General features: G+C 48.8%; 2 protein-coding genes across 4 annotated transcripts in view; one reads left to right on the top strand and one right to left on the bottom strand.

Annotated features, from left to right (window-relative positions):
- The window catches only part of NTN1 (netrin 1), a 100,575-nt gene extending 95,271 nt beyond the window's left edge, over window positions 1-5,304 (top strand). Inside the window, exon 6 of the mRNA XM_065693877.1 lies at window positions 1,412-5,304. Coding sequence (XP_065549949.1) covers window positions 1,412-1,740 — 329 coding nt within the window. The 3' untranslated portion in view covers window positions 1,741-5,304. The remainder of the gene's footprint in view (window positions 1-1,411) is intronic.
- Window positions 1-23,018, bottom strand: part of STX8 (syntaxin 8) — a 122,148-nt gene that overhangs the window by 14,309 nt on the left and 84,821 nt on the right. The window contains exon 8 of one of the 3 annotated variants that reach the window (XM_065693881.1): window positions 7,971-8,939. The exons of the other annotated variants lie outside the window; for them this stretch is intronic. Within the exon in view, the coding sequence (XP_065549953.1) occupies window positions 8,872-8,939 (68 nt within the window). The 3' untranslated portion in view covers window positions 7,971-8,871. Of the gene's footprint in view, window positions 1-7,970; window positions 8,940-23,018 lie in introns of those variants that run through there. 3 annotated transcript variants of the gene reach the window in all.

Genomic DNA, 23,018 nt, shown 5'->3' with positions numbered 1-23,018 from the left:
TGGTGGGGACCCTCATCCCACACTCAGCAAACAAACCCAGGAGAGCTGGGGGTCACTTCCTGGTGAAGATGTTCTCCTGCGCCGATTAGCAAGGAGGAATGTGTTCAACCTCCCTGGAGGAGGCGATCTCAGCCGATGGCTGCTCCCATCCTCCTCTGCCGCCCCTGCACCACGATGGACCACCATTGGGAAGAAGCCCAATAGCATGGCAGGACCTGACTCCAGGCTTGTATCTCTTCCTCCTCACCATGCCGTAGGACCAATCACTCCCTTTCCCACATGGTCCTTTATCTGTGCTTCTTACCTGCGACATCTTCTTCCACAGCAAGCAATTGACAATCTTGACTCAGGAACATCTCCTAGAAACACGTGAATGGTGAACCTCCCTGTTTCCAAAGCCTTTCATAGGTCTGAACCCATTTGGTGTCCTGCTCCAAGGCTGTGCATTTGCAGGAGCTCTCTCCTTGCCATGGCCCCAGGCAGTTGTGCTGGAGGCCCTAACAGGTCTTTCCTACATCTACATGCCAAATGCTTGCAGGCATGGGCCAGTACCAGTGTTTTGCTCCAGATCCAGGCTTATCTTCTCTTAAAACCAGGGGCTGCCTTAAGGTCCTGGTGCACATGCACCAGTGAGCAGAGGGGCTGGGGGGTTGGCCCATGCAGAATCCCACCCTCAGCAGCATGAGCTGCTATCTGGACACACGGATCTGGAAGAAAGCTCGTCCCAGGTCCTGTGGCACAGCCTGGGGTTTTGGCACTGCTGATGGGCACAGGAACTTCCCTGCTTTGTGCGCAGAGCTTCAGCCCCATGCCGCTACCACGTGCTGGAGGAACAAGCTGTCCCTGGCTTTGTTCATTTTCTCTGCTTGCTGCTGCAAGGGTCCAGAGTACAGAAATAAACTGATCATGAGAGACTTTTCCTATTGCTTTAAGAGTTCACAGGTGCTGGGGCAGACGTTGAAGCAGCAACAGCCCTGGAGAACTGCTCCATCTGTGCTTGCTTTACAGCCATGCCCTGGGAGATGATGGCCTTCCCCAGGACCTAGATAGGAGAAGGAGGCAACCCGCTCTCCACTACCGCTCTGGGTATCCCTGTGTCATTCCCAGTGCTCCTGGCACAAAGAGAGCCATGGTTCCTGGTATACAGCTGCTCCCAGCCTGATCTTCCCTCCTGGGATCCTGCAGCTCTTGTGGTCCTTGGGTAACCATGCCCATGCTCACTGGGGACCCAGAGTCTTTATAGCAGCAATGCTGGAGAGCATCTCGCTAGGTTGCTGTCCCCAGCCTGAGCTCAGGAGACAAAGTCCCTTTCCCTCACACAGCCTATTAGACCTGAAATTCATTTTCTTCTTGCCAGCTCAAATTAGAACATCTTTTCCTCTCGCCTCGTGTTGTGTTTTCTTTTTTCCAGCTGTCCAGATCCACATCCTGAAAGCGGAAAAAAATGCCGACTGGTGGAAGTTCACGGTCAATATCATCTCCGTCTACAAACAAGGGAGCAACCGGATACGGCGAGGAGACCAGACCCTGTGGATCCACTCCAAGGACATAGCGTGCAAGTGCCCCAAAATCAAGCCCATGAAGAAGTATTTGCTGCTGGGCAACAACGAGGACTCTCCTGACCAGAGCGGCATCATTGCGGACAAAACCAGCCTGGTGATACAGTGGCGGGATACGTGGGCTCGGCGGCTCAGGAAGTTCCAGCAGCGGGAGAAGAAGGGGAAGTGTAAGAAAGCCTAAAGGAGGAGAAGGCGACGGGAGTGCGCGAGAGGGAGAGACTGACTGTGCATGCTGCTTTGTGTAGGGATGGGGCGGGCAGGGACCGGCAGTGGGGCAGCGGGAGGAAGGTTGCACTGTCAGGATGCAGTGGGGGGGACGGGAGGGAGCAGAGGGCTGGGGGCTGCCAGGTTTGCACCTCATATTCCAGGAGAAATCAAAACAAAACCCACAACAATGACCAATCTCACCCACAGACACACAAGAGGCTGTGTCTGTGGGTGTGCAGCACCCAGTGCCCCCAGCCTCGGTCTGCCCTGGTGGCTGAAGAAATCAGACACCAAACCGCCTTCCAGCTGCTAACATCTGCTGCTTCCAGAGCTCAGCATGGGGACATCAAACCTGTAAGAAACTAACCAACAGCAACGCTGGAAATTAACTCCCCATCCCCCCAGAAACGTATTCCCAGCTTAGGTTGAACCAGACAGTTGTTGTAGAGGAAACTGAACAGAGACTTGCCGCTGAGGACAGAACCAAGGATCAGCTGATGGGTTCTCTGAACACTCTTTGGTATCCAACAGCCGTAACAATCACTTGCCGTGCGGAACTTTGGAGCGGCCGAGGTCTCCAGCCGTGCTCCAGTCCCAGGTTAGGCACAGCGAGGAGACCACATTAGTGGGCAGCTTCCACGTGGGCATAACTTGGGGAGCAACTCCTTGCTCCAGCCCCACACCCTGAGCAGCGCTGTCCCCACCACGCCAAAGGATTGTGAGCCCACAGAATGCCCTGGCACCCTCCCAGCCACCAATCCACAGTCGAGGAGTTAATAACCAGGATCCCCACGGAAACAACCAGACTTTGCAAAAGAATACACTGGCTTCCTGTTCCCACAGGTGCTCTGGAAGACCTTGCCCATTGCAGCCCCTGAGTACTCCTTCATGGCCCAAGCCCTCATCCACCCCTGAGACTTCCTTCACGGGCTTGGCCCTCTCTTGCTGCTGTCACCAGACCGATGAACCCTCTCAGGACAGAAAATCCGTGCAGATGACTCCGAGGTCACTGGTTCCACTCGCAAACTCAGCCACCTCTCCTGAACCCACCAGCTCTGCCCTCACTTCCTCTGGAGCTGCAGCTCCTCAGCATCCCTGCAGAACATGGCCAGCCCCCTGGGGAGACCAAGGAAGTGGGACAACAAGTGCTGAGGGGCTGCCCCTATAGAGCGCAGAGCTCCGTGGCGTGGCCAAGTTACAGCAGAGACCTGCCCCAAGGGAAGGGGTCTCAGCAGGCACTGGGTGTGACCCACCTGAAGCTACCCATTGGCTCTTTCTGCTGCGGGTGAAAACCAGCAGATGTAAATTTCTCCATCTCTCATCACTGATGCACTAAGGCGGGGGACACCCCACCTCCACCTCACACCCCATGCCCCGGCCTGAGCACTGGAGCATCTTTGTCCGGGGCACCCTACAGGCAGGACTGGCTGTTGTCACCCGGATGCTGTGTCCTTGTGCCAGGCTGCTCCCCTGCCCCACCAGCCCATGAGGAATGGGGTGCCTCAGTTCACCTACTTGATGGAGACAGGCAATGGCCAGGGCGGAAAGGCAGGGAGGGCAAGACGGGTACCTGGAGGAGAAGCAAACACTAGTTGCTACGAAAGGCAAAACCTCCCTGATATTTCTCCTTTTAGGAAACTTGGAAACATCTACTTTATGACATTTTCCAGTGGTTTTGCCTTGTTTTATAGCAATTGACAATATTTATATAATGACATAAACCACCATAAAGTGAGGCAGCCGTGTAAATAGGTGTAAAGTGGAAGGCTCCTGGGGAAGCATCAGCCAATGCTGGGCTGCTGGAGACACCACTCGGAGGGAGTGAGCTCTGCTGAGCCTTCCCCTGCAGCCACAGGGCCCCTCTGGAATCAGTTTGGGTATTAGCAGAGAAATCCCACCCTGGGCATCAAGTGACCCCCCCACAGGTCCATGTTCTCTCCCTTTACCCAGAGCAGACTCAGTTTTCCTTCCTGCAGAGCTCGAGGAGAACCAACAGTTTTTCTGTCAAGTGAACCCAAGCCACCAAGTTTTGAAAGATGAAATCTGACCCAGAGTGTCCAAACGGAGGCTTTAAGCCCCAAAAGTGGGATTTGGATACTCTGCTGTGGCGAGCATCAACTGATGCCAAGGACACCCCGCACCAGCTGGAGACAGCTTGTCCTTGGTCAGCCAGGATGCCTTTGGACCATGGGAGATCTTCAAATGGCCTAAAAGCAACCAGATCCAACCCATCTGGAGAGAAGGAAGGCAAAGCCATGGGACACGGGACTTGGGAAATGCCCATCGAGCATGCCTGGACATCCAGCGCTTACTCCCATTTTCCAACCTCGGCAAGCACAGCCGTTCTCCCCAGCACAGCCTTGACAGCACCCAAATCCACCCAGGGACAAGCCTCAGCCCCTTCCCCAGTCCCACTGGTTTGGGAGGCTGCAGAAGAACCATTACCACCACCACCCGCCCACCCCCCCTCCCATGACCGGACCCCTCCAAGCACTGACACAGCCTGGGAAATCAGAAGGAAATGGAATTTGCACAAGACACAAAACAACTCAGAGCCCACCCCAGCCAGAGCCACCCACAGAAGCGAGGTCCCCATCCCTGTCCCTCCAGGACTCCATCCCTTGATCACTGCTGGAGTTTTGTGCTTTTCAGCCAGAATAGAAAAGCTCCTTCACTCTGTCCACGGTCCCCCAGTGCCCCTCACATGCTCCCAGTAACCTTGATCTGCAAAGCTGCTGGTGTTACTGGTGCGTAGCCCATCCTGTCTGGGGGAGGCAGAGCAGCCCCTGCTTTGGGTGTCCAGGGATGCAGTTCTTCCCTGCAGCCACCCCTGCTCCCACAGAGACACCTCTGTCCAGTCTCCCAAAGAGGGAGCAGAAGTCATCCCTGAACACCCACCTCTGTGCCCAGGGGTGCAGCTCTGGCAGGTACAACCAGCACAGAACTCAGTGTCCACCCATTGCCCTGGGATGGGGCCAGGCCCTCTGGAGGTGATGGGGTGGCCGGCGAGGGGCTGTGGTGCCTCAGCACGGCTTTGGAGAGCAGCTGAAATGCCAAAACAAGCACCCCTCACCGGCAGCACCCAGCAGACCTGGTTTCGTCTCCCTTCTGTTCATTTCGTGCCCGTGCCCTCTCCCCGCCACCGCCTCCTCTCCCCTCTCAGAGCCCCTGTTCCTGGTTTGTTGTTTTGGTTTGTTTTTTTGTTATTTCTGTTAATATCTTGAACTGTAAATGTTGTTTAGTTCTGACCATTGCACACTGCTTTGGGCGATGTTTCTTTACAATGCATACTAATATATTATGGTTATTATATATGAATATATTTAATGACACGTGAAAAAGTTGTGGATTTTCTTATTGTTTTTCCAAGTTGTTTCGTTGGGGTTTTTTTTTTTCCTTTCATTTTTGTTTTCCCTTTTTGGTTGTTTGTTTTATTAGATTGGCTGTAATTGAACCCGAAGGAGCTTGTAACTGTTCAGCACCCACTTGGTAGAACTAAAGTCAGAAACCAGTTGAATAAACTCTTGTAAACTGTAAACGGGTCTCTGTTTCCTTCCACTGCACCAGCGCAAGGGACAGGGACTTGTGCAGGGAAGAGTCAGCGTCCCCTTCCCCTTCCCAGCTCTCTGCCAATGTGCCCCTGGCAGGGCCCAGGGTGCAGCACTGCTATTTCTGACCATCAGCCCCATCCGTGTGTCTCACCAGCAGCCCCCATCACTGCCCATCAGTGGCCACACGCCCCTGGGGACAGCCAGGTACCTGTGGGCTCCCAGTGGGTGGTTGGGAAGGATCCCACTTGGGCTCTCTGGGAACTCTGGACCGGGTATGTCCCAGCATTGCACCGGGCTCCCCTTTCTTCCTCTGCCCGACAGAGGAGACTGTGGGACAGAGCCAGGACAGGCCGAACCCTGTGGAACCCTGCACAAAGCGGGTGGACAGGCATGGGGACAGGGGACAACCAAAGCCTGAGCTCAGGGCAGCTGCCAACCCCAGTCCAGACCCATTTTCTGCTCCAGCTTGCCAGTGCTGTCCCTTTCTGCCCATCCGCTTAAGGGGGTCCAGGCTCCATCACCCCATCTCCAACAGGACATCAGCAGTGCCAGATGCTACTGAAGTAGCTGGCCCAAGGGACGAGGCAAGGGCAGGTCATACACACAAGCTAGAAAGCTGAAGGCGGGGGGGAACTGAGGCTGCAAAACACTTCCAATGAGAAAAATACAGGCAAAAGGTCCTGCAAAGTGCTCTGGGGTCACCCCGCCTGACCCACAGCCTCAGCGGCACCTGTAATTTATGAATCCGAAAACATCTTGGAGGTCAGAAATCTCAGATCTTTATTGCAGAGACAAATGGGTCACAAGTGCCACCGCCTCTGCTCCGGGGCCGTCACCTGTGGCTCCTCACAGAAGCAAATGGGTTTCCCAGATTGCTCTGGCTCCGTGCCCTCCAGGTGGCTGTTCGACAAAGAAGCGGTGGCTCTGGAAAATGGGAAAAGAGCCTGGTTCGCACTGAGGGCTGGACCCGAGCGTTTGCTCTCAGCCTCATCCCACTGGGCAGCGTGGGAGAGCTCAGCCAAGCTCAGCACTGAGCTCACACCCAACCGCCAGATACAAGGGCACATGAAAATACCCAGCAGCCTTTCAAGATCACCTTTACCTTCAAGTAGGAGAAAGGGACTTCTTTTCAAGGGCACTAGGATAGGGAAGTGCCTCTCACAGGTACCAGACCTTCCCACAGCACTTGTATTTCTGATGGAATACCAACTGGAAGCACCTAAACCCCTGAGCACATCCTCCGAGACAGCAATGAAGGAGCTGCAAGGGAAGGCCAAGCTGGGATATCTCTGAGCATGTTCCAGGGGAACAGGGGGACCTTTGCTTGGAGAAGCCACCACAAGTGCATGACTCCAGCAGCCCCGTGGCACAGACTGAATGGGCACCTTGAGCACCCTTTGCTCCACGCCTGGAAGTGAGGGCAGCCAGCAGCACGGGGACTCCGTGCCAGGCTCGTGAGCTGGACTCACCAAGCCCGCTCGCTCTGAGCCAAAACCCCACAGCTCTGGTGCTTTAACCTTCCTTTTTCTTTGGTGGGGCAGGAGACAGAAAAGCTTCCCTCAACACAGCAGAACGCTGCCAAATCCATTGGTTTTTAATAAAACTCCTCACCCACACGACATATTTAATGTTACTAAAGGGCAAGTCTGAGGCCCCTGTAGGTGAGACATTTCAGCAGAGCAAAGCCTCACGTTTCTACCTTTCCCCAGTGCTAACAGGAAAAATGTGTTTGAGGACCCAACAGGTCAGGAAACATCGATTTAAAGCCTCTGCCAGAACAAAGTCACTGTGTCACGTTGATCAGGATGAATTATGCATCATCCTGCGTGTCCTGGGAATTCAAACAAAACCTTCATTCCCTCCATAAACAGCAGCTTTAATTAGAAACCCGAGTCCGTAGCTTCATCTCAATAAACCACGTGTCATTCTCCTGCTGTCACCAGAGATCCAGGGGCTGCACTGGAGCCATGAGCTAAATCCTGCTGCAGGAGAGTTTCCAGTGTTGGTCCTTCCACAGAACTGCAGGAATGCACAAGTTCTGAACACAGCTCCAAGGCTCCTGTTACCTGTTGCCAGATGGAGTCGCCTTGCTTAAAGTTCTGTTTCCAATCTAACATCAAGCAATAAACAAGTCAAAAACCTGTTGTGTCCTCTTGAAAGCCATGAGAACATAAAACTCCCTGATTTTCTCCCCTCTTCTCCTTTGAAGGCTGTAAGATGAAGCATCTCTCCAAGGAAAAGCAAGCAGGCATGACCTGGACTGGACTTTTAACGGCTTGAAGGATTTTCTCCAGCAAAGCACATGAGATCCATGTCTCTCAAGATGTAATGTAGCGCCAGGACACCCTGGTTTCCCACCTCCCAGATCAATGCTACATGTGCCACCACTCCAGTTGTGCAGGTGGAAGGCAGTGAAAGGGAAATGAGTGCCAAGAGCCAGCTGAGAGCTGCAAAGCAGCACAGGTGAGGACCAGCCCAGGGCCCAGGGCTGGCAAGTCTTATGGATATGGAGCAAATGTATGTCATGATACACATGAAGTCTGACAGGAATTGCCTTTTTCCTTCTCCAAACCAGCTCTTAGGAAATGAAAGTGTTGGAGAAATCGTTCATGCACAACATGAGATGGTGGGAAACAATAAAGACCCAGTCAGATAAACTGTATAGAAATGGATCAGCTTTTATTCAATATTTATTGCTTGCACTTATCAATTCTGAAATCAAACTGAGGAGTGTAACAAAATAATGATTTTCTTGGCCAGAAGCAAACCTTCAATCCTTCTTTTTCATTAGTTTGTAAATAGGGTCTAACAGAGTGAAAAGTCATAAAGAGGCAGCGCTCGATTGCCGAGGTTAGTACATTAATGCAGCACATCCTGTGTGCAGAGCATGGCAGAGCATGTGGAGAGCACGCTGTCCTCATGAGCACGTACAGGGCAAGGCTCTCCATTTGGACCCACCTGGCTGGAAACCTGCTGCTGTTCATATCTATCCGTGGAGATCAATAACTCTCCCCCAAGGACTGACTCATTCACCAGAGTTTCTGTGCATCTTGTGGGGGTCTCGTGTCTCTCCGCAAGGCTTCCCATACTGCGAGAATCCAGATGCAGCCACTCCCCAGAACACCTATTCCTTGAAAAATGTGGTTTCATCCCCAGGGAAAGTATGAGAAAGTGGAGGAGCCGCTGTACCCCCAACCCACCCCTGCATTTTAGTATCTTAAAGCCACCCAGCAGCAGCAGCCACAGCCACAGACCGGGCAGCAGCACCCTGACACCAGCATGTGCTCAGCTGCAGATGCACTCAGAAGTGCAGCTCTTGTGGAGCCAGCTGCAGCCTCCCCAATGCCAAATGAAGGTGGGAAGAGAGTCCCTCCAAATCACGCAGCGCTCTTCAGCTGTGCACCAAGGGGAGAGCGGATGTCTGCCGGACACAGCCTCATTCTAACACCGTTGAGTTTATTTAAATCACAGGTCCTTGCATAAAGTTGGTCTCTTCTCCAGAGTCCTCTGCGCTCAGCTGTGGAGCAGCAGCTCCAGCGGGCCCCACACCCGCATTAGTGTGTTGGCCAGACAGCAACCACAGCAATCGCAATCAGCAGCAACACAATCACCACCAGCATTCCTGGAAAAGATGAAACGACGTCAAGGTTGCTGCCTTCATCTCATACAATTGGTCTTCTGCAATTAAATTCTTCCTCTGAGCCCTGCTCCTCCTTCCAGCTGAGACTGATTTCCCCTCCTGCTCACCCCGTGCAAGCCCCATCACAGATCCCTGCACGCTCCTGACCTGAGCAGAGATGTGCGCTCAAACCCCACTTTGGCAGAGCAGTTCCTTCTCCTTCTGACCCTTCACATCATTGATTTTTTATCAGTGCCTGCAGGGGATCTTCCTACTTAAACATCTGCCTTGCAAAGACTAGGGGATATGTGTAACTCACAGCAAGGCCAGTTAAGCTGTTCTAGAATCCCTCTGTACCATCCCACTGGGGCAAAGGATTATTCAGAAGGAAATCCAAACTGTATCAGGAAATTGTTTTCAATACAAACTACTCCTGCTTTCACACAAAGCTATTTGCAGAGCAAAAGCAGGGCTTTCAGGCATGCACCCGACTCCGGAAAATTAAGGCCAACCAGCATTAAAGGCAGTGTAACAGTGCTCTGTACAGGCTCTGTGTGTTCCGTCCTTACCCAGAACCACAACAGTTCCTATGCAGAAGCTAATGACCAATATCATCTTAAAAACCTTCACAACCACCTTCTAGCTCAGGCACACCATGCTGGAGGACGGTATTTAATATGTAAGTTATGGATCACTTGGAAGACTGATCCAGAAAACCAGCAAAGCAGATTTTCTCTCTCTCAACTGAACAACAGTGATAAGGCAACCCAGGGGTCAGACACTGCTAGAAGAAACTAATTCTCCTTAGTTCCCCTTTCTTAGGGGGAACTCTCCCCTTTCTCTCCCCTTTCTCTCCCCTTTCTTAGCATGGAGGAAGAACTGTTTCACTGAAAAGGGACTGGATCTCTGCAGTCCACTCCATCACCTCCCCAGGCACCCCCAACATGTGAACTCTTTGGCTGGACCACAGCACTCTTCCAGCACTGGCATCATGATCACAGGCATCCCCTGGGGTTAAACCACCTTTTAATTAGGAGGCTTTTGTTTTCCTTTAGTATCTGCTCTGTGCTATTCCCCTGTCCGGGCTGCAGGAATATGTTAAGGCTCCAAGAGCGGAAAAAATGTCCCTTCATTTGGGCAGCTCACGGATGACTGTTACTCAACCACTTGCAATATTTACAAGTCCAGCTCATGGCAATTAAAAAAGGATGTATTAAAATAAACTCCTCTTTCCAAGCTGGAAAAGGATATTAGACCTGGCTTTTTGTAAATAGTGTCATGTTTTCTGTGCAGAAACTGCTTCTCTGCCAGGGCTCCGGGATTTTTTTCCAGGGAAATAAAAGTCACCACAAACAGTAATTTTTCCTTTTCTGCTCCGTGAAAACCATTTGTTATCTGAAGGGAGCTCGAGCAGCACTTCACCCCACTGGCTCCAGCAGGTCTCAGGTATTGAGCCTCTTCCTTCCAAAGAAGGCAGCAGCTCCGTATGCTCCACTTGGGATGCCAAAGGATGGCGGCAGGATTTGGCACTGCAGGGACAAGCTCTTTTGCTAGGCAGGGACAAGTTCAATTGAATGGTTTATACTTAGTGCATCCTTTGAGGTAGGATGATATGGGGTAGTTTTGTTTAGAGGACACTAAACTTCAGGCTACTCCTCGTTATAAGTGCTCATTAATCACAATCAAGATGGAGTAAACCAGCAAAAATGCTCCTGTCTGTTCCTGCTGTTCTCTGCACCCACAGCCAGGGCTCGGGGTTGGCCCCAGTGCCAGCAGCTCCCAGGGCCATGCTGCACAACAAACACTGGACAGCCAAGATCCCTGCCAGGGCACCCAGGAGCTGGGTTTGTCCCAGCAGCACTGCTCAGTGCCAGCTCCCTCACAGCTGAAGTCCTTTGGGAAGAACCCCAGGGGATGGTCCCATTGCTGGTCTCCTGCAGAGCCTCACTCCACATCCTCACCCCAGGTCACTGTCTCTGGAGCATATTTGACCCAGCTGGATCTCAGACCATACGCTACTAGCTCCAGCTCACCAGAACGGGTGAGAGAGGGGTGTCTGGTTTCCAGTCTCAGCCAACCACTCAACATCACCCAGCAACACAAACTGTTACATGAATACATTGGGAACATGATCTGTACTTTTACCACCTTTCTAGTCTCACGCTTTTTATACCATACTATACATTTTGTAGTCCTCAGAAGAGCCAGAAACAAATAATTTGCTTAAATTAGGAAGAATTACTATCTGATAAAGCTGCGGCACTCAGATTCTCTGTTATGTTTTGCACTGGAGGGAAAAGGTTTAGAGGGTGCAAATCCTTAGCACAGTTTCAGTCTAACAGAGTTTATGGACTTCAGCAATTAAGAGACAACTGAGATCAGTTGCCTGGAAAATAGTTTATAGGTGTGAATTAGTAATGATACAAAGTGGAGTTAATGGGGTGTAATTATTCTTTGACAACTCCCAAGAAAAACTGCACATAAACCCAGAACTATTACCCAGCAGGAACAGGGGAAGGTGGGGGACTAGTAAAGTATTGCTAATGGGCAACAGCAGAATGAACAGGAAACTTGACAGAACGTTCAGGGCAACAAGAGCAGGACAGCAACAGGAAATAAACTTCATTTTATTCCTGGAAAGAGATTGGTATTAAAAACCTGGAGCCACTTTTCAGTTTCCAAAAGCAGTGGTCAAGTGCTTCCTCCCCATGTGAGGGACAGAGAAGCAGCAATGGCACATGTCAGTGCAGTATAAATCAGTGTTAAAGGCTTATCTGATCCATGCGATGTGCACAAAAAGAAGAGGATCATATAAATTGGCAATAGCACACGAATTTCAAAGTACCTCTTGCATGATAGAGACCAGATGTTACACACATTTTTCCACCCCCCATACTACAGAGTAGCAGATTAGAAGGATCTGAAGCTTTTAAACCTGAGTGTTTCACAGAGCACAACAAGTTTTCCTAACAAAAGCTGCAGATAGGATCTGACAGGAATTATGCATTTAGGTTCCCTGCTTGCTTTGCCTTTTTCTGCTCAAGTCCTGTGAAATATAAATATCCCCCTCGATGAGAACTCCTCAAAGAGAACTTGAGGAATCAAAGCCACCAACAACGTAAACAGGAGTAAGGGAAGAAAAAAACCAAAAGATTCCCGTGCCAAAGGAAACAAATTTGAAATGCATTTCTCAGGGAAAGGTGGGAAGTGAGAAATTAATTCTCTGTGCAATTACAGAACAATTAATTAAGGCAGGTTGGAGGAAGTGCAATACCCTTAAAGCTCCATCTGCTAAAGGGTCTATGAGGGTGCTGCTGTTCCAGCTCGGAGGAGCAGCACACAAACGCAGAGGGCATGTTCTTGGCTTACTGCAAGTTTCAGGCTCCTGGGAGCACCAGCACTCACGCTGCTTTGCCAGGTTTTAATCCTGGCATCAGCTGCAGCTCTGCTCATCACCCTGATCCCGACCCCCCACTCCCTGGGCAGCACAGGGGTTCTCATTCCAAACTAAGCAAAGCCTTCTCCAAAAGACAGTTCAGATCAGATTTTCAGAGATAAGAGGGAAAGGTTACAAGAAGAGTAATTTATTTCTCAGTTAAGATTGCTTCTCGGTCTGTCTCACCTGTCTGTCCAGCCATGAAACCACAGGATCTGGGGCTCACACCAAACCTCATCTCCCTGGGGCAGCCCAAGTCCCAAGTCTATTCCCCTTCCGTGGGATTTATCAGCTCTAAGGATCCCTGGCTTGCGGTTCATCACGGACGTCCCTTCTGCTGTACCTGACCTACTGCTACATGAACAACTTCCCAGCTGGGGCTCACTTAGAAATGGAAATTATTCCTTGAGATCTGAATCTGCCTAAAGGGGCTTGGGCATATTAGAAGTTAGAAGATGATTCTGCACCCCAGTTTGCACCTGAATGTCCAGGGGCTTAATGATCTGTGTAAATACAGGTGACGGTTGAGGACTCTTAGTCCCTTGCGCCTGTTCTGCCAGTTAGTAACTTCCTGTCGGGACCATGTAACTCAAGGGTTTAAGTTCTTACTAGAAATAAGACTTCACTTAAAGCCTGTGCTCTCTGATGCACTGCCAGGCGTCCTCAGCAATGACAAATACCAGTCACACAGATGACAAGCCCAGTAAATCATTTCATTTCACCCTCTTCATCCCAACCTTTGCTGTTCACCCATCGCAGAGACCCCAGATGTGACTTGCAGCAGCACCACACTGAACACTGTGCAAACCCACATCACATCCCTGTCCTTGACAGCATCCGTCTCTTCTCAGGCATCCCTGTCCTCTCAGGCATCCCTCTCCTCCCAGTACAGAGCCCACACTATAGGCGCTGAGCGCATGTTCCAGCCCACACGGTGCTGCTGAAACCCTGGATGTGCTGCAGATCTGAGAGGGCAGAGAATCATGAACATTTCTGGTCTGTAACTCCACTGACACACAGGGTGCCACGCACTAAATAAGCCTCTCAAATAACTGTTATGAATCCCAAAGAACACTGATGAATTGGTTTCCTCAGAGAAAAGTGGATACCTACCGCCAGCCAGCAGCCGGCTTTTGTGCTTGAGATTAATCATTGAGACATTCCAATTCCTTGTGCTGACTGTTCAGATGGAGGCAGCTGAGGCTCAGTGAGCCGCAGTTTCCTTTAGAGCATTTTTAATTCCTCATGCCCACAAGGCTGGAGCCCGTTGGGGCAGGAATTCCCACTCAAGAGCACTGCCGCCGAAGGGGACAAGCCCACACAGCACCCAGACAAAGCGGCCAATTGTTGCTTGTCAACTGGTGCTTCTGCCAGCTTTCTGACAAGGCAATATTTACTGCGAAATATCCACTTATTGTGCTGAATATAACTCCTGGGAATCTGAGAATGTTTAGGATCTGGCAGGGGTTCAACTGCCTTTGAACAGGCAGGCAGGAACTTGGTCATAAATACATCGTGTTTTGACAAGTCCCTCTTGAATAAGTGTCAAAAGATTTCTGGTCTGCTTCTATCGGACTATTGATTTACCATTACAATCGCCCCACGGCCAGAGTGCTGGCCATTGAGATTTAATGTGTTATCAATTAGAGCCCGCAGGTTCCTACAAGGTGCCTTGCAGTACAACTTCACACTGGGCAGCGCCTGCAGAGGACACAGTTGCACCTTCCTCCTCAGCATCCCCCACTCCACTAACAAGATCCTGGTTGCATTTTCAGAAGGGCACACTGGCAACGAATATTCCAGGAACCGAGAAGACTCTCGTTTAATGGCACCAGGAATGTCAGCAATGCTTCAGCTCCTCTCTTTCAGCCCCCTGGCAGCCAGACACTTCTACACATGGTCTTTACGTAGCTTCATCCAGCTGCCCGACATCCCAGGCTAGAGCAGCAGGTAGGTCATCACCAGTGTGCTCCAGCCAGAACCCTGAAATTCCAGAGCAATGCCTAGACTCACATCAGCTGAAGGTAGGGATGTGGAAGGAGTAGGTAGTGGCTGATGCACCCAGGGCTTCACAGGTCATGTTAAAGGTCTCCAGTGGCAGTGCTGATCATAGAATCACAGCATAGTTTGGCTTTGAAGGGACCTTTAAAGATCATCTAGTTCCAGCCCCCCTGCTATAAGACACCTTCCACTAGACCAGGTTGCTCAAAGCCCTGTCCAACCTGGCCTTGAACAGGGATGATCTGTCCTTCTGCCTTGCAGGCATCTTCCAGTTAAAACTGGTCCACTCTACTACTCTTTGTTTAACCCCAAACCCATCAGTAATGGACGCAAGATATCCACATCAAGATATTCACCTACTGCTACCTCTCTGAGCATCAGCCCAGCTTGGGCTGCGCCTGGACATATCCATTCCCTAGGAAAAATAGCCTAAATGCTCTCAAAGCATTTTAGAGGGCTTATGAAAGCAAGCGAGGAGAGAATCTGCCTGTGATAGCAGAGGTCTGGACTCAATGAGCCAGGAAATCTCTTTCAGTCCCTGCTGCTACGATCAGTGCACAGAGTATTGGATGCTCTTTATAAATAGGAGATGTAAATAGGAGCATATGCTAAGGGGTGATGTCTCCTTTCCATGGGGTGTGTAGCCACGGCTTCTCTCAGGTTCCAAGCAGACTGCTCTGGCAGCAGGGCAGCACCTCCCAGCCAGGGAGCAGCAAGAATCTTTTGGACATGGACTTGACCAATGCGATCCCCATCTGTCACCCCCAAATCCACGTCAGCTGGAAACCTGGAGATTGAGGCAGCCGCTGGCCTTTGGAGAGCACTGCGGTTTTGTGGACCCGGTGCTCTTTCCGAATATTGAATGTATTCAGAAAGCAAAGACAATCGTGTGTTGGCTGCCTGCTGGTTTCTGGATAATTGAAGTAAATACTGCTTCCAGCCCATTAAAAAACATTTCTAAGGCACATGCATGCGTGTGTCCAAGTCACCTGCCCTGACTTCAAAAGCCGAACAGTTACGTCCAAAAGTGTTTCAACAATGTCTAACTTGCAGCCAGCAAATCCCATCCAAAAAATCACAGAATTACAGAATCCCAGCCTGGTTTGTGCTGGAAGGGACCTTAAAGCTCATCCAGCTCCAACCCCCTGCCACAGCAGGGACAGCTTCCACCAGAGCAGGTTGCCCCAAGCCCTGTCCAACCTGGCCTTGAAAATGAGACATGCCTCTCTGTGATCAGTGGCACAGCTGCTGTGTGCAGCGAGGAGGCTTGGGGAAAGCAGCCCTGCTGCTCTGAGCATCCCTCAGCACCCTGATGGTGAGTGTTTCTGGGAACAGGAGCTTTGCCTGGGGTTTTCCCTATCTTGTATGCTGATTTGGTATAGTGTCATTCGCAATAATGCTGAAGGTTCAGCACTGGTGTCTTTTATAGATTATAAAATAATATTAAATAGCATGCTATGACTTTAAATAGCCTGGTATGGCATTACATTATCTGGAAAAAGTGGCTTATTTTATGCCAAGAAGTTTATATTCCCACAGAACTGTGTATCCAGAAGTTTATGAATAAGTCTTCTTTTATAAGTGACACAGAGTGCTGACTTATAAACACATAATAGTTGTTTTATAGGGTAGGAGAGAAGCAGGGAAAAGATGGGAGTTTCAAGAAGAGGCTGTGGAGTCTCAGCTGTTTTCACGGAGGACTTCTTTGTAATGTCACAGTTTTAAAACAAACAAAAAAACCTTAACAACAAAACCAACAAATTTTATCTGCTTTTTCAGTCAGTTCACTTAAAGTCCCTGTTGCCGGACAGATGGCAAAAACCCTGCCCAAACCTGTTCAAACCCCTGATTTTCAAGGCAGCAGAGAACCAACTTGGAAGGCTGGCTCCAAATCTGAGGCACATACCTAAAGCACTAGTTTAACATGGCAAGAAGCAGAAGAAATCCATCTTGCTGTCTTTTATGTTCCCTAAAAAAGGCCAAAGACTTTCTCCCCAAAAGCTATAAAGAAGTCCTTCCGTCTAACATTTTCCTCGTGTCGAGCAAGATGGGGCGTTCAATTTGTATTGCATTAAGAAACACTTTAGCATAAATCCCACGCTATTAAGCTGGCTTGTATGTAAACACACTCCCTGATTCCTACACCTGCATCATTGAAACAATCTCTCCAGAGGTTTGTTCTTTATTAGTTTTGTGACAGCCAAACTTTTTCTTGGGCGACAGGCCTGTGTAAAGCGCTGTGGTCGCACATTATCCTACGCCCCCACCCAACCCAAGGAACCGGGACCTTATTGCTTTTGACCTTCCTTTTCAACCGGTCTGACTTGAGAAATGTAACACTACAATTGTACCTCTCAACTCTGACATCAAAATCATTGGCAATTCTCAAGGAAATCAAGAGCAGGCTCTGTGAACGGTTATTAAAGGCTCCAAACGCCCATGTGTTTCACTAGGTCTGGAGGAGAAAAAAGCAAGACACTTCGCAAAAAAGCTGAGCTCTTTGGAAACAACAGCTATTGCATTATTAATTCCTTATTTGGAAGAAAGAAAAACCTAGGTCATTGCTATGTAAGGTGAAAAAACCCTCTTATGAGTTATTCCCCATTTGGAGCTATTTATGCAACACCGGATTAACCTGAAGAAACGATTTATCAGAGTCAAAGGTATAGACTTCATTTATACAGATTAACTCCTCGGTCAACATGATTTCACATATTAAAAAACTGCATTTTTGTGCTTTTTTTGTCACATAAGGGTGGAGCTATGCTTCCCCCTCAAGCACAGATATGAGTCTGTTGTGAACACAAGCCTTTGATTAGGGCATGAAGATACCTTACATCAAGACCTGTCGGCAAACAAAGCGTGGCTAAATAGCAGCAAGATAAAACCCACCACCATTCAAAACCAAATGTCAGGTTCGGTCCCAGGAGCAGCATGGAGCGAGTTTACATCCAAAATACTTATTGCTTCTGCAATCAAATAATCCCGAGCATTTGGGTCCCAAACCACATGCGCAGCAAAGCTGAATGAAAGGAAGTGAGATAAGTGTTTCTCTTAATCCATTGTTGTTCTACTTCAACTTGCTTCTTTTTTAATCTATTTTTCGAGTTACAAATGTATGCCAGACAGTGTATTGAACCATTTCCAAGCACAACTGCAAAGAAATCCCATGCTCCTTCAAGAAGGGACACATACTGAACAAACCCAACCTCACATGAACCACTATGGGCAGAGGAGTAGCTCAGATGAATTTGGTCACAGCCTTCAACCACTGTGCCTCTTTCAACTTCTCTGAAGCTTAACTGGTCTGTGTGGAGCTAATCTCCTACCTTTGGCAGTGGTTGGAAGGTTTGGATCCAACAGTTAAAGATGCCGCATAAAACAGACATTTGGCCATACATCTGTAAGTCTACACAATTCATTAACCTCTTGCATTGACCTGAGAACCAGACTAGAAGAAGGGCAGTTGAAAGATACAAAGGTTTCCTAAGGAAATTAAGACATATAAATAATTCTACCTTCTGAGTCACCAGAAGTGAAGCTCAGAGACAGACAAGACATTTGTTTGGATGTGAAGACAAGTCAAGAGCACAGCAAGAACTAAACTGACACTGACACAAGTTTTAACTTTCAGTGAAGTCTGCAGGAAAGGGAACACTTCGAGCTAAATTTGTATTACTTTAAATAGCAGAAGGTGGATCATGGAGGACAACCTAGGAGAAATGGTTTCATGTACCTCTGAGATAGAATTACTGAACCAAAGAGCCTTAAAGCAATTTACACATATACCTGAGTAACGTCATTCTGCAAAAAAACCCGATAATAAAATCATTCATGGGGTTCATTCTCACACAAAGAGCAAATGAAAGAGGCAACAGTTTGTCCAAGTTACTTCCCACCCCAAAAAACACATTAACTCGTCCCTTTATACTCATTGGTACAGCAAGGAAAAGATGTGAGTTTAACAATGCTACAGGCAGGTGAAAAGGAAGCCCTCATGGAGCACACGCTGTCCTGTGGGGTAAATGGGTGCAGGACCCTGCACCCATGCCCAGCCAAAGCTGACGATTTCAGACAATGTCAGACCTCATGTCTCCCCAAGACACCCTTTGGTGTTTTCCCACATAGCACTTCTTTTACTCCCACTAAAACCCCGCAGCCTCTCCCCATCACTGTCTGCTGCCACTGGGCGCAGATGTCCAGTCATGCAGGAGATCATCCCCCTCCCAGCAAGCCAGGAACTGGAAACATTCTCACGTTTTTAGCTTTCCTTTGAGAGCAACTTCACCGCCTTTCCCTGCTCGTCCCCACACTGCATCATCCAACTAATTCAAAGTCCAAAGTCACCAGCAGACGGTGACTGGAGATTATCGTATGTGGTTTATTCCCTTCTCTCTCCCCTTTTTTGTTAAACAAGCACACACACCTTCCAGTTCTCCCTTCTCCAAACTCTCTAGCATCCTTCCCCTTGCATAAGCAATGCCAAGAAAGAACATCAGACCAGCAACGTGCTGCATGTCTGATCAACTGTGTTAGAGCTTGAAACAGGACTTGTGGAAGTTTCAAACCTCAATGTGCACTAAAAGTTTCCAAAAAGAAAGAAAACAAAATGAGCCCAAACGAAATCACAAAGGTTCTACAAATCCCTGTCTTTCAGATGAGGTTCACCCAAATGAGCCCAACCAAGCCATAGGCATCACCTGAACTCTCTTGGTCTGCCATGAGCTCAGCAAAAATCAGCAGGAAAAGGGTGAGAAAGTGCAAGTGTAACTGGGACATCTCTGAATTTACCAGAGATTATCCTCTCCATGCCACGGAGTGCAATGAACAGTGAGGAACAGAAGAACGATTTGGCATGGACCACAGCTCCATGAACCATGGTGGAGGGAACAGCCAGGAGCTAAAGTGCGTGAAGGAGAGGCAGGTGAAGCTGTCCTTGCAAGAAGGCAGTGACCTGAGAAAACCCAACAGCTACCATCAGGTGCTCCTTCGGCAGCACAAGTCACAGGTCACTAAAGACAGTTCTCACTGCATTAGAAACTCTAGAGCTTTACCAGCCAGACCCACACTCGTGGCAAGAAGAGACCAAGCTGGGGCCAAGGGGAGCTAAACCCCAGCGACGGGGGTTCGCTGCTGGTTGCGTGTCCCCATGGCTGGTGTTCCTCCTCACATTCACATCCATGCACTTCTCCGGCTCAGCCTCACTCACTAGCCCCTACTCCAGTGAGGGACGCAGAAGCTGCAGCCCAGCTGGTAAACTCCAAATGGTTTTCCTGAAAGAAAGGGTCTGCCAGGCAGCAGAGCCCGGAGCCGGTACCTGCAGCCAGCAGGGAAAAGGCAGAAGACATGACAGATGATCTCAGCAGGGGGCTGTTGTTCCTCCACTACTTTCTCCCATAAAAAACAAATGGGGAAAATATAATAAAATGAAAGCACAGCTCTGCTGGCCTGGTGCAGGAGGGGACATCTGCCCGCATCCATCTGCCACCAGCCTGACACCCTGGGCTTTGTTTTTGGTTAGGGTCAGTTTTCTACCATTATAGCTCCCTGAACTGCCTCACCAGGACACCAGTACCAGCACAAGGACAAAGACGGGAACATGGGGAGAGGGAGCAGGTAACCACTAGCTCTGCTCAGATGCATCAGTAAATTGTCCCATTAAGCTCTTAAACCACTTGAGTAAGTATTATCTTTTGCCTTTTCCTTTGTTTTTCACTCAAACAAATGCTGGGATTACTCACTCCCTAGCTAGACGGGTATCAGAAAAAGCTTTCAGAAAGCTTCCGAAATGTTTAAAACATCAACAACCAAAGTTACCATGGAAAAAAAAAAACCAACACCGAAAACCAAAAAGAAATAAAATAATCACAGCTCAGTCAAAGGAGGGGAATAACCTGCAGTAACAAAACTCCAGTTCTCCTGGTCTACCTGAACCCACAAGAGGAACCTCACTAGCAAGACACTGATCAAGCAGAAAAAAAAATTCTATAGGGTTCATATGAAGTCATTTAAGGTCAGATTAAGTGTTCCTGAAGGCTGGACCATGTGTCTTCTATTTGAAAAAGTGCCCTGCTTGCACAGGAATTGGAAGAACTTTTGAAAATGGGATGCTGGCTCCTAAGTCCCTTGGATACTTGACCGTGTGGTCAGGAGGGTTGAGATTTACATACAAATTGCAAAGCTGCTAAATGGCTTCCTCAGAGCAAGAAACGGGGGTGGAAATGAGAGAATATTTAATGATTAGTTCCTTATGGCTCCGACATTCTTGAAGCATATTTCTTGCAGTCCCTGGAACACTCCTGCATTCTTGATTGCAAAATGGCAATAAGTGATTTCCTTTAAAAGCCTTGTCTTTTATTGGAATACTAAAAATACCCCACTAGCCCCACTCCACTCCACTCTCTCTTTCCTGGGCAGGCCCCATCAACCCTGATGTATTCTATTTTGAAGACAGCAATAAACATTTCAGCATGGGCTGTGCAATCCACTTCAGAGTAGATCCTGCATTTCCAGTGGAGCCCCTACTAGCACCATAAATCATCTTTACACAGATTTAAGTATGAGAAACTCCAGCTCGAAAGCAGCATGGATTTTTTTCTTTTTTTCTCTTTAAAAATTAAAACTGAGCACAAACAAGAATTAAACAATGGGCAACTTCAAACGTGAAACTACTGAGATAAGCCCAGTAAAACAGAGCTGTTGGCATGGTTAGAGCTACTCTGTGCAGCGCTTTTCCACTCAATGCACTTGACATAAACCTACCTGGGAGAGGAGGCTTGGTGGGGTAAAGTTCCGAAAAAACTGTCTACACATCCATCACATGTGCACAAGCCCGGGTTTCAATCTGGGATATCCTGCCTCTTGTTGATTTTAAAAGCCACAGATGAAGATTAATTACATACTATGTCTGAACTAGTTACACACTTCTAAAACTCCTTTTGTTTTGCCAATCTATACGGACTTAGAGTCCGGGCTGTTCTCCCACCGCTTTGCTCATTATGTCTCCCTCCATCTGCTACAGATCTTGAAGAACAGCTCAAAGAGAGAATTTCAGGTATACGACGAAAAGGCTACCGCTTCAACCACTAGTTTATCATTAATGTTCTTGGCTGAGTCAAGAGGAGCTTCTCCAGTAAAAGCGGTTATGCAATCACGCTCAAGAACTAAGACCAGTTAAGTGCAGCCTTAAACGTCAAAGTCTCCATGTAGTCAAGAGCCAGAAGGGCCATAATTCAGAGCCTTGGTGCAAGCTTCACAGTCCAACAGCAGATGATGAGGGTTTCCCCAGTATCGATGTGTCTGTTGGGAGGTTTGGCTGGATGAGGTGACCAAGCAGCTCCTAAGCCAACCCAGCGGCGTCAGCCCACAGCACACTTTTTTCCACATTAAGGGAGTCTGCTGGGAAATCTGACCTCACTGGACAAAGCTGCTGGTCGCATCTTAACTCTGCTACAGCAATTGCCCTCGAGTCACTCCACAAGCTACATGCAGCTCAACAGCTCAACAGCTGATGCCCCATGCATTGGATGAAATACAGGCTGCAGCTTTCACTTGAACAGAAACCCAAATAAAGGGGGAAGATGGTTATATTTCTATTTTTGATGTCCCAGAGTGAACCTAATTTTGTTGGCAAACTCATTTTTGACCATGCTTGTGACTGGGTAGTGTCGTCACCTGCCTACTGCAGTCCCACAGCTGGTAAACACTCTGCTTCATGGGATACAATTAGGAACAGGCTTTGCTCAGCATCAGCTTCTTCTTGGGTAAATCACACTTCACAGAGCCCTTCCCCACCTGCAGCAGGTCTTAAAACAGGAGGGGCTGCATAAAGAAACTGCACGTATTTTCAGAGGAGTCATTCCATTAATTTAATCTGGGTGAATCTAGTACTCCAACAGCAGGATACAATGACCACAGGAAGGAGATGCTCTTCTGGCTCTGAAGAAAGACAAGTGGCATCATAAATCATAAAACCATCAGGTGGAAAGGGACCCTGGCAGGTTCTAGTGCAACTTACTGCTCCAAGCAGGGTCACTTTACGGAGCTGGACTCAATGATCCTTACGGATCCCTTTCAGCCTGAGATATTTTATAATTCTAAGACCATCCCTGCCCCATCCCTGGCAGTGCTCAAGGCCAGGTTGGACACAGGGGCTTGGAGCAAGCTGCTCCAGTGGAAGGTGTCCCTGCCCATGGCAGGGGCTCGAAGTGGATGAGCTTTCAGGTCGCTTCTAACTCAAACCATTCTATGATTCTATGACCAGACTCAGACCAGGTTGCTCAGGGCTTTGTCAACTTGAGTCTTGTAAACCCTTAAAGATGCACAACTGCTCAGGCAGCATACACACACACACACTGGATTTTCCCCAGATGAAACCAAACCAGACAATCGCAAATACACAGAGCTGCTCCAAGAAAGGTATTTATTAACCCACTAAAACTACTTTGGGAAGACCAGCACACTGTGGACAACCCAAAAAGGTAACGCTAAAGTTGGCAAGTGCTTATCATCTCAAACACAACACTAAGAAAAAGGAAAAACACCTTCACGTTTTTCAGTTTGGCTCTTCCAATATTTAATAAGATCTTCAGATGAGACTTCATTGATTTTAAATTCAATGGCAATTTGGACAAGTCAGTGTTTCG

The sequence above is a fragment of the Lathamus discolor genome, chromosome 13 (assembly GCF_037157495.1).
Source record: "Lathamus discolor isolate bLatDis1 chromosome 13, bLatDis1.hap1, whole genome shotgun sequence".
Lineage (NCBI taxonomy): Eukaryota > Metazoa > Chordata > Aves > Psittaciformes > Psittacidae > Lathamus > Lathamus discolor.
This window is presented reverse-complemented; position numbering and strand designations above follow the sequence as displayed.